The 14,301-nt window shown below is 38.4% G+C and overlaps 1 protein-coding gene across 13 annotated transcripts in view; it reads left to right on the top strand.

Annotated features, from left to right (window-relative positions):
* LOC106879977 (proto-oncogene tyrosine-protein kinase ROS) overlaps window positions 1-14,301 on the top strand; it is a 337,180-nt gene that overhangs the window by 70,478 nt on the left and 252,401 nt on the right. Inside the window, exon 1 of one of the 13 annotated variants that reach the window (XM_089341848.1) lies at window positions 8,920-9,679. The exons of 11 other annotated variants lie outside the window; for them this stretch is intronic. In XM_089341848.1, coding sequence (XP_089197974.1) covers window positions 9,671-9,679 — 9 coding nt within the window. In that variant the 5' untranslated portion in view covers window positions 8,920-9,670. Of the gene's footprint in view, window positions 1-8,919; window positions 9,680-14,301 lie in introns of those variants that run through there. One more of the 13 variants, XM_089341847.1, reaches the window with a different exon arrangement.

The raw sequence follows: 14,301 nt of genomic DNA, 5'->3' as shown, positions 1-14,301 counted from the left end.
AGGCAAAGTCGACCTCAGCAGAATTTGAACTCAGAACGTAGCGGCAGACGAAATACCGCTAAGCATTTCGCCCGGCGTGCTAACGTTTCTGCCAGCTCGCCTCCTTTGATGCTTTAAACATACGGCAACTACGCCAAGCGCTGCCGTATACTGCATTGTACTATACAGTACTGTAAAGCATTACACCAGTTTGTACCGGGCTGCAATACTCTTTCACATTATCGAAACGAACAAACGAGGGAGCTTTTACATCAAGAAGGAAAGGACCTTGAAAGATGGGATGTTCATGGTCGGAATCTTTTCTTTTTCGATCACGGTTGTGGTGGATGAAGGCTAAACCTGGGGTTTAACAAACAACACAGACGACTCCATTTGCAAAATTTCACTCACAAAGATTACCCCCCCCACCATCCTATTAGGGGTCAGGAAATATCTTTAGCTCTGTTCAGTTGCTGACTCCCTACAAAGGTCAAGTATGACCCCTTGTTATAGTAACTGGGTCACTGCTGCTACTGTTGCTACTACTACTACTTCAAATGTCTTAGACAACATCCAAGAAAGGATAACCTTTAAGTTAATTAGTAAAGACTTCTTTACCAATTACTTGTTCACACACACACACGCGCGCACGCACACACACACACACACACACACACACACACACACACACACACACACACACACACACACACACACACACACACACACACACACACACACTTGTTATTTCATCGCGCTTTCTCTCTCTTACTGCTTCAATGACCGTCTCTGTTCCCGCCCTTCTAAGTCCAAATTGCTCAGGGGTCAATTTTTGGCCTTTTTTTTGTATCCTTCCAGGATCTCCATAAAGTACCTGACAAATACTGATGTCGTATGTACATGTGTATGAGGGAACGCTGAAAAGTTCCAGGCTTTAAGGGTATCGAGAAAGGGCTGGTCGGAGGCCCAACCCTTCTGAGTTCTTTTACGGGGCTTACTTAGAAAAAACCGTAGGACCACTGTAATAAGTGTAAGAATCTCAGAGGGGAATATGTTGAATAAAATCATAATTAACTGATCCTCCTGTATTTTGTTTTACCCAAAGTCAGGAACTTTCCCGAATCCCCTCGTACACACATACACACACAGTGGCCCCCAGGTCATTCCTGATTTAGCAGATGTGTTCCAGTCGTGACCATCCTGTCATTTATTTTTGCATGTCTGAGGCATTGTCCTACACACACACACACACACACACACACACGTATAAAGACGATGCCACGATGCGGTTTGAGGGTATTTGACTGTAGATTCTTGCAAGCTGAGTGACCACAAAAGAGGTTCTTTAAATATTATGGATCCAAAATAAGGCGGCGAACTGACAGAATCGGTAGAACACCGTTCTGAGTTCATAATCCGCCGAGGTCGACTTTGCCTTTCATCCTTTCGGGGTCGATAAAATAAGTACCAGTTGAATGCTTAGGTCGATGTAATCGAGTTTCGCCCTTCCCCAAAATTGCTGGTCTTGTGCCAGAATTTGAAACCAATATTTTGGTCCCGAAATAAGGCGGTGAACTGGTAGAACCGTTAGGACGCCAGGCTGCTTAGAGGCATTTAATTCGTCCTTACGTTCTGAGTTCAAAATCCGCCGCGGTCATCTTTGTCTTTCATCCTTTCGGGGTCGATAAGTACTAGTTGAGCAGTGGGATTGATGTAATCGACTTACGCCCTTCCCTTAAATTACTGGGCTTGGGACAAAATTTGAAATCAATATTTTGGATCCAAAATGGCCAAGTAGCATAATATCATGTCAACGTTTGCGAGTTTACGTCTGCTTAAGTATTTTAATTACTCTTTACTCGTCCCTTGTTCATTTATTTGAACATAATATTTGGTACTGGGACGGCGGGGCTGGAACGATATATTCGCTTTATTTATCTCATACGTATAGGAATAGGTGAATAAACATTCACAACATCCCCACTCCACCCTGTTTATTTTAGATATTGGGGGGGGGGGGGACCCAACGCAAACTTTTCGAGATATATGACCGTTATAGTACAGAGAATAGATAGCAGGATTTTTGAATTACGATGAGATTTCTCCAACCTAGCGTCTGACAAAAACCTGCTTTGTGTGGCAAATGAATTACTTGTTTTAACGAAATAGATACAGGAACAACTGCATTCGCCATCTGACAGAGTTAATCACTAAAACACACACACACGCGCGTATCTGCGCACGCACACAGACGTATCCGCGCACACGCTGGTCGAAATAGATACAGCAACAACTGCATTCACGTCTGACGGCGTTAATCTAACACAGATACACTCGTTTCATAGTTGGAGGGAAGTTTTTTCATGCAGATAACCTGGGCCTAAGAGGCTCCAGGTAATAATCACATGGAAATCTGAAACCGATCTATCGTTGTTATAGCAGTGCAAGATTAAAGAGCAGAAGAAACGAGTCGAACGAATGTATAGAATAAATAACTGGTCGCCAGTATTTGCCGAAATAATTAAATCAAATATGTCGTCTTCCGAATTCTGCACAGATAATATGGCGGACAAAGTGAAAGCGTGCATTTATCTTTGTGCATGTATGAGCATAGCAGCGAGCTGGCAGAAACGTTAGCACGCCATGCGAAATGCTTAGCGGTTTTACGTCTGCCGCTATGTTCTGAGTTCAAATTCCGCCGAAGTCGACTTTGTCTTTCATCCTTTCGGGGTCGATAAATTAAGTACGAGTTACGCACTGGGGTCGATGTAATCGACTTAATCCCTTTGTCCGTCCTTGTTTGTCTCCTCTATGTTTAGCCCCTTGTGGGCAATAAAGAAATAAGAAACGTTAGTACGCCGGGCGAAATGCTTAGCAGTATTTCGTCTGTTTTTACGTTCAGAGTTCAAATTCCGCCGAGGTCGACTTTGTCTTTCGTCCTTTCGGAGTCGATAAATTAAGAACCAGTTGCGTACTGGGTTCGATTTAATCGACTGGTCTCCTCTCCAAAAATTTCGGGTCTTGTGCCTAGAGTAGAAAAGAATCGTTTGCAGCCTTTTGTCCATCTTTAAATTCTGAGTTCAAATTCCGCCGAGGTCGACTTTGCCTTTTATCCTTTCGAGGTCGATAAAATAAGTACCAGCTGAACTCTGGAGTCGATGTGATCGACTATCTCGACCCATAAGATCTCAGGCCTTGTGCGTACAGAAGAAAGCATTATGTGTCTATTATCACTCTTTCGTCTTCCATTTGTTTACCTCCCAAAACAAAGAACCAAAGTTTAAATTCATTTTAAAACTCTAAACTATAACATTTCACTTTCTATTATTCAATGCTTCATATTATTTTCTACTCTTGGCACAAGACCCGCAATTTTGGGGGAGGGGGCAGTCGATTCGATCGATCCTAGTACGCGACTGGTACTTGATTTATCGACCCCAAAAGGATGAAAGGGAAGTCGACCGCGGCGGAATTTGAACTCAGAACATAAAGACAGACAAAACACCGCTAAGCATTTCGCCCGGCGTGCTAACGCCCAGTTCGTCGCCTTCCCAATGTTTCGTATTGCCCGCCATATCATTATATGTACAAAGTTCGAAAAATCGTCACTCAATGTGTTTCATATTGTGGTAAAATTGTCAAATTGATTTGAGGGCTCCAGTTAGTGACTGGACTTTCTTTCGTCGATTCCCGGAAGCATAAAAAGGATAAGTTAACCGCAGTAGAGGAACGTAGTGGTTCGAAACTAAACACACTATCTCACCAGATCACGCCATATTTACTTGATAATGCGAGATCCCTCGGCGCGCACCCTTCGATTAGCAGACATTCACGTGCCAGGATGAGCACAAATATGAAGAGGGAAGGTCTGTAGAGACCAAAGGTGCTGCCTCTCCTTCTGTGACTAACATTAAGAATAATTAATGGCTAGAAGGAATTAGGCATTAATGTAAATAGCGATAGTTAAGTCAATCCTTTCCTTCATTATAGCAGGTCAACTCCATTTTTAAATGTATTAGGTTCGCCTATGTTTTTATTTATTTATTTATTACTTGCTTACTTTGTCCTCCGTCGTTATGTCTGGAAAGAGGTAAAGTTTGTTCAAATTTCAAAACGATGAACAAAAGTTGTAGCGAAAGATTAAAGCCACAAAAAGCCCCTCATAAAACACTTCAAAAAAATTAAGAATAAATGGAAAAAAGAAAGAAAAAACCAAGAAATTCTATCAACCTAACAGATGAGAGGTAAAGGTTACTTTCTGTGGAACAGATAGTTTGTCTATCTTAATTTAAGTTACCTAGGAAAGCCAAGCTACCCAATATAATCTCATAATTAAACTGAAGTATTGATGTAGATTTAATAAAACATTTACTTTCAGGTGAAACTATTTTCTGCCGATGTCTCAAGTTTTTTTAATTATCCTCCCCTTTCAAGGCTCTTGTGGAACTTTATATTTTGTAAAGTATAACTCAAGGAGTGAGTAAAACGGTTGGGATGACGTAAAATAAACGATCCAATCAGGTCTCTTCACCAAACTATGGCCACCCCTTTCTTTACGTAGCCTTCATAATTGTAGATGTGACATCCGATTAGATGTCTTCTATTAAAAAATGTCCTTCTAACCGAAACTCTTACTTGGATTGACTTTGTCTTTCATCCGTCTATGATCGATAAAAATAACTGATTAAATTACTAGAACGAAATATCGATTAATTGCTGTTTGGCCCCCAGGTCAATCTTCATTGAACAAATTTTTGATAAAGGGTGTTCCATCGTTATAAGTGCAGGAGCAAAATTTGCTCTGACTGTGCAAACCCAGATGCAATACAGGATGTTCAAACGCACCCCGCCACGAATTTTAGGTGGTGCACTTGCACCCTGCACCCATGCATGTGCACCTCGTCTTTTAAGTAGTGTCTAGGACTGAATTATTACCAAATGTGTTCGCTTAGGGGTGTACTAACGTAACACATCTAACGTAATCTAACGTAACACATCCGCTTCAATACGAGATAAGGCATCCCGGATATCATTTTAGCAAGTTTGAAGCGATTTCTTTTGTGCCGTAAACTATTTACCATTTCTATGGCGCTCCTCCTCTCTTGATGCCCTAAGCACACACTTATTTGCTTTATGGTTAATCCAGCGCTAAAGGTGGTCTGGCTGCTATTTCTAGCAAGTGGAGCACCCACGTAGAAGCTCCCGGGTTGGCTCAAATAGCGATAAATTGAAAATAAATAAATTCATGGCTGTGTACCAACATAAGTGATTGTTATTGTTCACTACTTAATGCCATTTCTCTCTGCCAACCATTCTTTTTTAGCAGAAAAAAAAGAATTATAAGAAGAACTGAAAGTAAAAACAAAAAGACAACGCCACCAGCAACAAATAAATAATTATAGATAATTAGGGAGATGAGACAAGATGCTTCAAAAATCGACCTTCCCTCAAAGTTCATAAGGCAGGACGGCACACCTCAAAGTAGGAAACCATGATGCTGATGATCATGATGATGATGATGATGATGGTGGTGGTGGTGGTGGTGGTGATGATGACAGTGATGATGATAGTAGTGATGATAGTGATGGTGGTGGTGGTGGTGGTGCTGCTGCTGCACCCACGAACCCCAGTCGGCGACCATCGAATAAAAAAAACTTTTTCATTTATCTGCTTCAGTGATTTCTGAAACAGACGTTCCTCCTTCATTAAGTATTTTTTTTTTCTCACTTGTAGCGGCATTTCGTCCGTCTCCACGTTCTGAGTTCAAATTCCGCCGATGTCGACTTTGTCTTCCATCCCTTCAGAATTGATAAAATAAGTAGAACTTGAATATTAGGGTCGATTTAACTGGCGGAGGTACGGAATACACACACCACCCGTTTTCGGCGTAACCCCAACCCTAAACACCAGGTGTGCGTATTCTTTACCTTCGCCATTTAAACGACTTAGTCCTCTCCTAAAATTGCTGGCCCTGTGCCAAAATTCGAAATCAATATTGTGTGTGTGTGCACAAACTACGGACAACGATTGCGAGCGAGTTATGAATGACTTGGAAACATCGTACGTATTGTGTTTTCGTGAATTGTTTTTGGTCCCCGTGTAGTTCATGAGCCGACACAGACAACTCTCTCAGCCCTGTCACCCTGTACTCAGTGGAACATCCAGGGCGTGATATCTGGAAGAAGAGAGAGGGTTCCACTGGCAACCCCTCGTACTCATTACGGCTGAGAAGACGGGAGCAACATGAAACAAATTAATCTTGTTCAAAGACATATTGTGTCACTTGGCTGAGGAAATAAACTCAAGACTTTAGGATTATGAACCAAGAACCCTGCGTTTTCACATTTGCGAAAGTGTGTGTAGACGCACACAGATGAGATTGAGAATCTTCAACGACCTTAAACCAGCAAAATGTAGACCTAGTTTATTCACTTAACGGTTTGTTTGTCGAGAAACAGCCTGTAAGAGTTCATTTGACAGTTATCATGACGAAACCATGTCAGTTATTCCAGCTAAAATAGCGAATTTAAAAGTGAAAATAAATATAATGACTGCTCAGCAGATGCAACGAGGATGACTACGATTTGACGACAGAGAAAATACGTTGAACAATAAACAAAATATCAACAGGAACAACTTGAATATCATGTTGCCGTTTGCTCAAAGATGTCTGTCAGCTTTGGTAGTTAGCCTTCCTTCAGAAGTGTAAAAATCCCATCTGTTAGTTGCCCCCAACTGAACTTCTTGTTAGCAGAGATGAAATTTTCGCCATACAAACAGCCAAATATTGTGACTTTGATGAAAACATTTCAGTTTATCCATTTTAAAAAAAAACCGTGTTTAGTGTTCTGTTGATTAAAAAACTGTTCTGAAACTAATGTCCATCCATATATATTCCTAAGTGGAAGTTTACTTTTTACATCTCCGTTGTTATAGATACGTTTACATCAACATACAATATCTTAGCAAACCTAATTTAAAATATACTTTGGGATAGAATAATATATGTGTGTGTGTGTGTATTATATATATAAATATATACACACACGCATACATAATATACATCCCTCTCTTTCTATGTGTGTGTGTGATATATTACGCTTATATATGCGTATGTAATGTCAATACATACATGTTTATACATACACGCACATACACAGACACGTAATATGCGTGCGTGTGATGTTAACGAGAATTTGCCACTTAGGTTCCAAGTCATATTCTATCTCAGTTTACACTCAGTAAATTCATTTTGTGCAAACACTCAGTTTTGGGAGGGTGAGAAAATAAACAGTGACAACGACGAAAACTTCGAATCCAGCTGGTCATTAGAGATGTTGTTGTATCACCATAACAACACGCTTCAATTCCATACCCATCCTTGTATAAACGGTGTATATGTTTGTGTATGTAGCTTTTAGCTCGAGGTCATTTCACCCCTCACCCCTTTTTTTGGTGGGAATTCTAAAAATATATGACTTTATCAGACTATATGGCGTTTTTGGAAATATTGCCCTATTTATTGATGAAAATGCTGTTCAAACTATAAACTATGACACCATTTCAGCTACCAAAATGTAATTCTTTGGTTTTGTTTAGCCCCAAGTTGATGTTAGGACGGGCGGCTTTCAATGAAGAAATCGTTTGATCCTTTGTTGACCTTCCAAAAAAAACTACCTCGCCAATTAATTGTTTGACTTCGTAATTTGGGTTTTTTTTTTTTTTTTCCATGTTTTGTTGTTTCACAAAGCGATTATATAACAACTACTGAAGTCGCTTTAAGAAATAATTTTAAACTGTTTTTCCCACGTGAAATGGGGAGAGCCTCAAAATAAAATAAAATAAAATAAATGAACAAATTAAATACCCATAGTTTCTTTGTTCCCGAAACTACGAGATTATAAAGTGAAAGGTTTTCCTCTCCCAAAAATCCGTTAAATTCGATTCGAAAAACGTCCATATCAGCTCTATATTGGTCTTAAGGAACTCCGAAAACGATGTTATATTATAGCATCAAAAACTGAAGAAAATTAAAAGAAGAAAGGATCATTTATGGAGAAGGAAATGTTTGAAAGTCTGACAAAGTTTAATCTCCAAACTGAGTCGACATGGAATCTATTTTCTCATATCTCTCTTATTACAAACCAAAATATATTTTTTTGGTTTTATCTCTGCTTGTTTCTCACTCTTTAGGGTTCTCATGAAGAATTTCTCAATTTTCAAGGTCACTACCTAATTTGCAAAATAGTAGCTACAAATGACCTCGTGTGGGAGTCGCTCGTCCTACTAGAAATAGTAATCAAATCTCCGTAAAATCCTACCGTGCTGTCTTTAAACAAATAAACAATCCTACTGTATATGACGACCGTAAACTTGAAAGAAGATACAAACTAGAGTATTTATTCGAATGCCATCAAATTTTCTAAAGAAACTTAAAAAAAGATTTACATATGGATTTTTTATTAATGTTTTTTAAATATAAAATATATGTAGTTATATAAAATATACAGGGTGTCCACAAAGTCTGGGTACATGGAGATTAACACATACTTTAAGAAATTATTATTTCTTATATTTAATTGTTTGTTATGATTTTATTTACTCCATGTACCTACATGGGGATTAACACATACTTTAAGAAATTATTATTTCTTATATTTAATTGTTTATGTTATGATTTTATTTACTCTATGTACCTACATGGGGATTAACACATACTTTAAGAAATTATTATTTCTTATATTTAATTGTTAATGTTATGATTTTATTTACTCCATGTACCTACATGGGGATTAACACATACTTTAAGAAATTATTATTTCTTATATTTAATTGTTTATGTTATGATTTTATTTACTCCATGTACCCAGACTTTGTGGACACCCTGTATATATTTCCCGAGAGTAATATTACTTGATCTCGTATGGTTCTGACTTCAGCACACAAATGTAAAAGGGGCGTTGAAGAATAATCTATCATCATCGTCGTTCCTCATGGAAACTAATTACTGTTTGAGGTCTCATCAACAGGTACTCCTTATATCTAAACAACTATCGCAAAATGGAAGATAAACCACTATACAGACACTTCTAAATAATGTCGATGCGAGAGAACCACATTAATCTTCTTTTTTTAAACTTGTTGATGCCAAAATTAGTTTATCTCAAGAAACAATCCTATTTTCAAATTTAGTTCTCTTTTAAATAATTCTCACCTGTTCGGGAAACAAAAATAAGAGATAACATTTAATGGTGATTTAATTCTCTTTTCGCCGTATCAGCCGTAGAGACCTTTTACTATCTTCTCTCTTGGCATCTTTCAACGCTAGCTTGTCTCTAGCGAACCGCATCCTCTCTTTGAATTAACAAGTAATCGAATTCCTTCTGCGGGTCTGACTTTAACTGAATGAAAAAATCTTAGAAAAATGGTAACGAAAGCGGAATGCTGCTTTGTGAAGATCTGAATCTGATAGTTTGTTTACAAATTACGATCAACTAATTCGAACCCCTATGAAACATTCGACTCCGTGGATCAGTGCTCTGCCAAATACAAACATTGGCAATTTACTGAGTGGCAGTAAATCCTAGCAATATGGTATTGAGAGTTGGCTTCCATATTTGTGTTCGATGGAAATTTTATTACAATAGGTCTGGAATTACATTGTGGCCTTAACTCGGACATTCACAGTATAATGAATCAGGTATTTTTTTGCATCAATTAATATTCTTTCTCTTGTGAAATCAATTGGTTTATCGCATACAGACGACAAAAACTACGTTTTGTGTTTTTGACTTTGGCCTAGAGTATAGTTGTCTCTGGGATGCCGCTGTAGTGGATATTTTTGTTTGAAGCTATTTTCTAAAATGTGATATTTTTGTGGGTTCTATAGATAAAATTTCAGAACAAATGAAAATTTCTAAATATTCACACTCATAATTGTATTTTTCAACCAATTTATAACTCCTAGTGTTAGTTGGCCCGTTCCTAAAACCGTTTTTATTTGACTTTAGCTAAAATATTTACTGAGATGAGAGGACAATGAGAAAGCAGACGACCTCCATGAAAGAATCTCACGGGCAATACTAGCAACAACTGATCTCGTCTCAATTGTTTTATATTATTATAGATGTGTGCGTGTGCTTTATCATGGAACCTTATTCCTATCGTTCCAATATAGATCACCACTTTGGTTGTGATTCTCTAGAAACTATTATTTCACAAATACAGTTTATTATATCTTAGTGTCTACAGGGATCTTAAGATCCGTGTACAGTACCATCAAAAAATCTTCGGTCACTTTAAACTTTTGTAAATTTCTACAAATTGACAACTTATAAGTGGATGTTTCGCATTGCATTTTTTACAGATGAAACATACGCCCAGTTGGGGTCATTTCCCTTTTGTAGTAGGGGTTCTGAATGAGAGGGAAAGATGCCAGACGATCCGCAAAAATGACCGTGCAAATGTTTTCGGTCACCTCACATAAACCAATCAAGATACAGTGTTTTAAAACAGAAAAAATATCTATAATGAAAACTTATTACATAATATTCATTTCAAGAGGTTGCTGTACATTGTTAATATTTCGAGTGGCTTACCTTAGCTTGAATAGTTGCTTCAATGCGCCTGGGAAGAAATACGTAAAAATCCTTTGTCGTCTTCACAGGTATGAGATGCCATTCTCTGTGCCTGAGCTCCTACAACTCTTCAACATTGCGTAGATTCTTCTGACGAACTCTTCTGTTTAGTTCTGTTCACATTTGCTTGATGATATTTAAGTCAGGGCTCCGAGCTGACCAATCTTTCAATACGGTAAAATCTGCAGCTTGAAGCTCTGTTATGCTGAAAAATTTCACTTTCATCCAAGTCTGGTACCAAATTGTCCTTCAGCAGCTGGATGTATTTGGCACTATTCAACTTACCATAAATTTTGACCAACTTTCTTGAGCCATCACTTTTTATAAAACGTTAGACTCTTACTCCCAAACTTCACTGTTTTCGTCGTGTAACGTGGGTCGTTTCGCTTTCTAATAAGCGAAAATTTGTCAGAAGGCCTCCAGGAAAGCGAAACGACCCACGTTACACGACGAAAACAGTGAAGCTTATGGGTAAGATACTGATGTTTTGAGGATACATAAAAAAGTGATGGTTCAAGGAAGTTGGTTAAAATTGATAACTTGAATAGTGCCAAATACATCTTGCTGTTCTCCATGCCATAGATCGCGTGTAACACAACAGAGTCTGGCTGATGAAGGTGTTACCTATTGAAAGATTGGCCATCTCAGAGCCCTGGTTTAAATAGCATTGAGCAGATGTGAACAGAACTCAAACGAAAAATTCGTCAGAAGAATCCACGCAATTTTGAAGAGTTGTCGGAGCTCAGTCACAGAGAATGGCATCTCATACCTGTGAAAATGGTGAAGGATTTTTACGCATCTCTTCCCAAGCGCATTGAAGCAATTATTCAAGCTAAGGGAAGCTATACGAAATATTAACAATGTACAGTAATCTCTTGAAATGAATATTATGTAATAAGTTTTCATTAGACATTTTTTCTGTTTTAAAACACTGTATCTTGATTGGTTTATGTGAGGTGGCCGAAAACATTTGCACGATCATTTTTTTTTGGGGGGGGGGGTTCTCGCGTCTTTTCCTCTCATTCAGAACCCCTACTACAAAATATAATGATTAGGCACGGAAATGACTCCAACAGGGCTAATGTTTCATCTGTGAAAAACGCAACGCGAAATATCCACTTATAAGTTGGCAATTAGTAGAAATTTACAATAGTTTAAAGTGGCGGAAGACTTTTGCACGGTACTGTATAAGAAATTAGGTGAGATTTATCTTTTTCTTCGCTTTTTTATTTATTTATTTATTTATTTTTTTCTGTCTTTGGTATTCTTACATTTTTAGCATTCTGCCTCCAAGTGTTTTGAGATATATATTATAAAATGTAGAAAAATCCTGACAAATGCGGAAGACAAAAAGGCAAAATTAATCCTAATCGTAAAAAGTACGTTCAGGGAGTGATATGAAATCTTTCCTCCGAGAATGCGGATAACATGTGTTTCAAAATGTGGAAGACAATAAAATAACGAAAATAAATAAATAAAAGCGCAGGGTACCGAGGTAGTGGGGTGTTCAGATTTTTAAAAAACACGGATTAAATTTTTTATGAAGGCTTCTCCCGCTGTTTTGAAATGTGGGTTACATATGTAATTGATAAAATCCCGACAAAAACGGAGACATTTCATCCGATTTTGGATAGCTTATTCCGAAGGTTTGTCGTGTATTGTACACAAGTGTAGCGTACACTCGAGTGAAATTCCTCTCCCCTTTGTAATATATACGTACATTCGAACGTAGCAGATAACAGCTAACCTTTGGCTGCTATGTTGGAATCTGTGCAGTGTTGCTTGAGCTGTGTTACGTAGGGAGACGATGCAGACGACGTTAAGAAGATGATTGTGGTGACGAAGACGGAGGTTGCCGTAATGCTGTTGGATGGGTCGTCTGGCATTGTCGCTGGAAATGGCTGTGCCTTGTGCGGTCAGGGGCTAGATCTTAAAAGGTCTGGAACCAAAGTTATTCTTTATTTCCCACAAGGGTTAAACATAGAGAGGACAACACAAAAGATGTGGAGACAAAAAAAAAACGAGAATGAAAGACAAATGAGATGAATTTGAAAATGAAAAGATGAAATGAAGCTTTTCGCCCCCCCCCCCCCCACCTCCGGGCGACTTCATTTATACTGTTAATACGACCTTAATTGGTTTCAAGGCTCTTTCTACTTGTGTGGTCGTCATTATTTCGATTTTCCTTGTGTGTGTACTGAGAAATTTGCTTCCCAACCACATGGTTCCGGGTTCAGTCCCATAGCATGGCACCTTGGGCAAGTGTCTTCTGTTTTAGCCCCGGGCTCACCAAAGCCTTGTGAGTGGATTTGATAGACAGAAACTGAAAGAAGCGCATGGTATATGTAGATGTGTGCGTGTGTGTTTGTCTGGGTTTGTCCGCTTGACAACTAGTATTGGTGTGTTTACGTTCTTGTAACTTAGCTGTTCGATAAAAATTACCAATAGAATAAATACCACACTTAATAAAAATATAAGAACTGGGGTCAATTCGTTTGACTAAAAATTCTTCAAGGCTGTGCCCCACCATGGCTACAGTCTAATAACGGAAACAAGTAAGAATATATAGATAGATAGCTAGAAAGAGAGAGAGAGAGAGAGAGAGAGAGCAAAATATATGTAGAGAACAAGAAAGAGGCATGAATTTTATATGTAAAAAGTTTATAGTGTGTGTATATAAGGGGTTATAAATCTAAGCTGTATCCTTGTAAAAGACATCTTCATTTTCACATTAATCAAATGTATGTTTGTAGATGTTTTGTTTTGAATGAGATACTTACAGCATTTGAAATTTCTCATGAATTCTATAAAAATATATATTAACATCCCTTTATACTAAAAAAAAAAAATGTACAATTAGCACCGTCAGTCACAGTGGAACAATTAAATTTTTCTATGTCACCAAGCATGTCAGTCAATTCCTGGTTTCATTAATCTCTGTAAGCTCTGTGAGTCTGGAAATACCATAAAAGACCTGATGCGAGACTTACTAATGGCAGAAGTAACAAATGATCACATTTGCAGGAACTTGCTATCTGAAAGAAAACTAAAGTATTCTCCGTCCCAAGATATAAAACTTGTCATGGCCAGTGCTGATAAGAATGTTAGTTATATTGTTGCTACTGCATTTGTTTAGTGGAGGCGCAATGGCCCAGTGGTTTGGGCAGCAGACTCGTGGTCATAGGATCGCGGTTTCAATTCCCAGACCAGGCGTTGTGAGTGTTTATTGAGCGAAAACACTTAAAGCTCCACGAGGCTCCAGCAGGGGATGGTGGCGAACCCTGCTGTACTCTTTCACCACAACTTTCTCTCACTCTTACTTCCTGTTTCTGTTGTGCCTGTGCCTGTGTCTGTGGAGTGCTCAGCCACTTGCACGTTAATTTCACAAGCAGGCTGTTCCGTTGATCGGATCAACTGGAACCCTTGATGTCGTAAGCGATGGAGTGCCAATAACAACAACAACTGCATTTGCTTATATACCATTCCAGTCTTGAGCAAACAATGCCATCTTCGAGAACAAAAAAAGAAATAAAAATATAAAATGAAGATTTTGCCTTTCTTGCAATGGAAAACATTCTCTTGATTCTTGTCATTATAAAGAAATTTCTTTGTAACTTTTGTCCCAGAAATGGTCGCACATATCACCAAACTGTTTGATCTCAAACAATATTCAAAGAATATTCAA

The sequence above is a fragment of the Octopus bimaculoides genome, chromosome 25 (genome assembly GCF_046866305.1).
Source record: "Octopus bimaculoides isolate indiv1 chromosome 25, ASM4686630v1, whole genome shotgun sequence".
Classification (NCBI taxonomy): Eukaryota; Metazoa; Mollusca; class Cephalopoda; order Octopoda; family Octopodidae; genus Octopus; species Octopus bimaculoides.
Note: the sequence above shows the minus strand (reverse complement) of the source record. Positions and strands in the feature narration are given on the sequence as shown.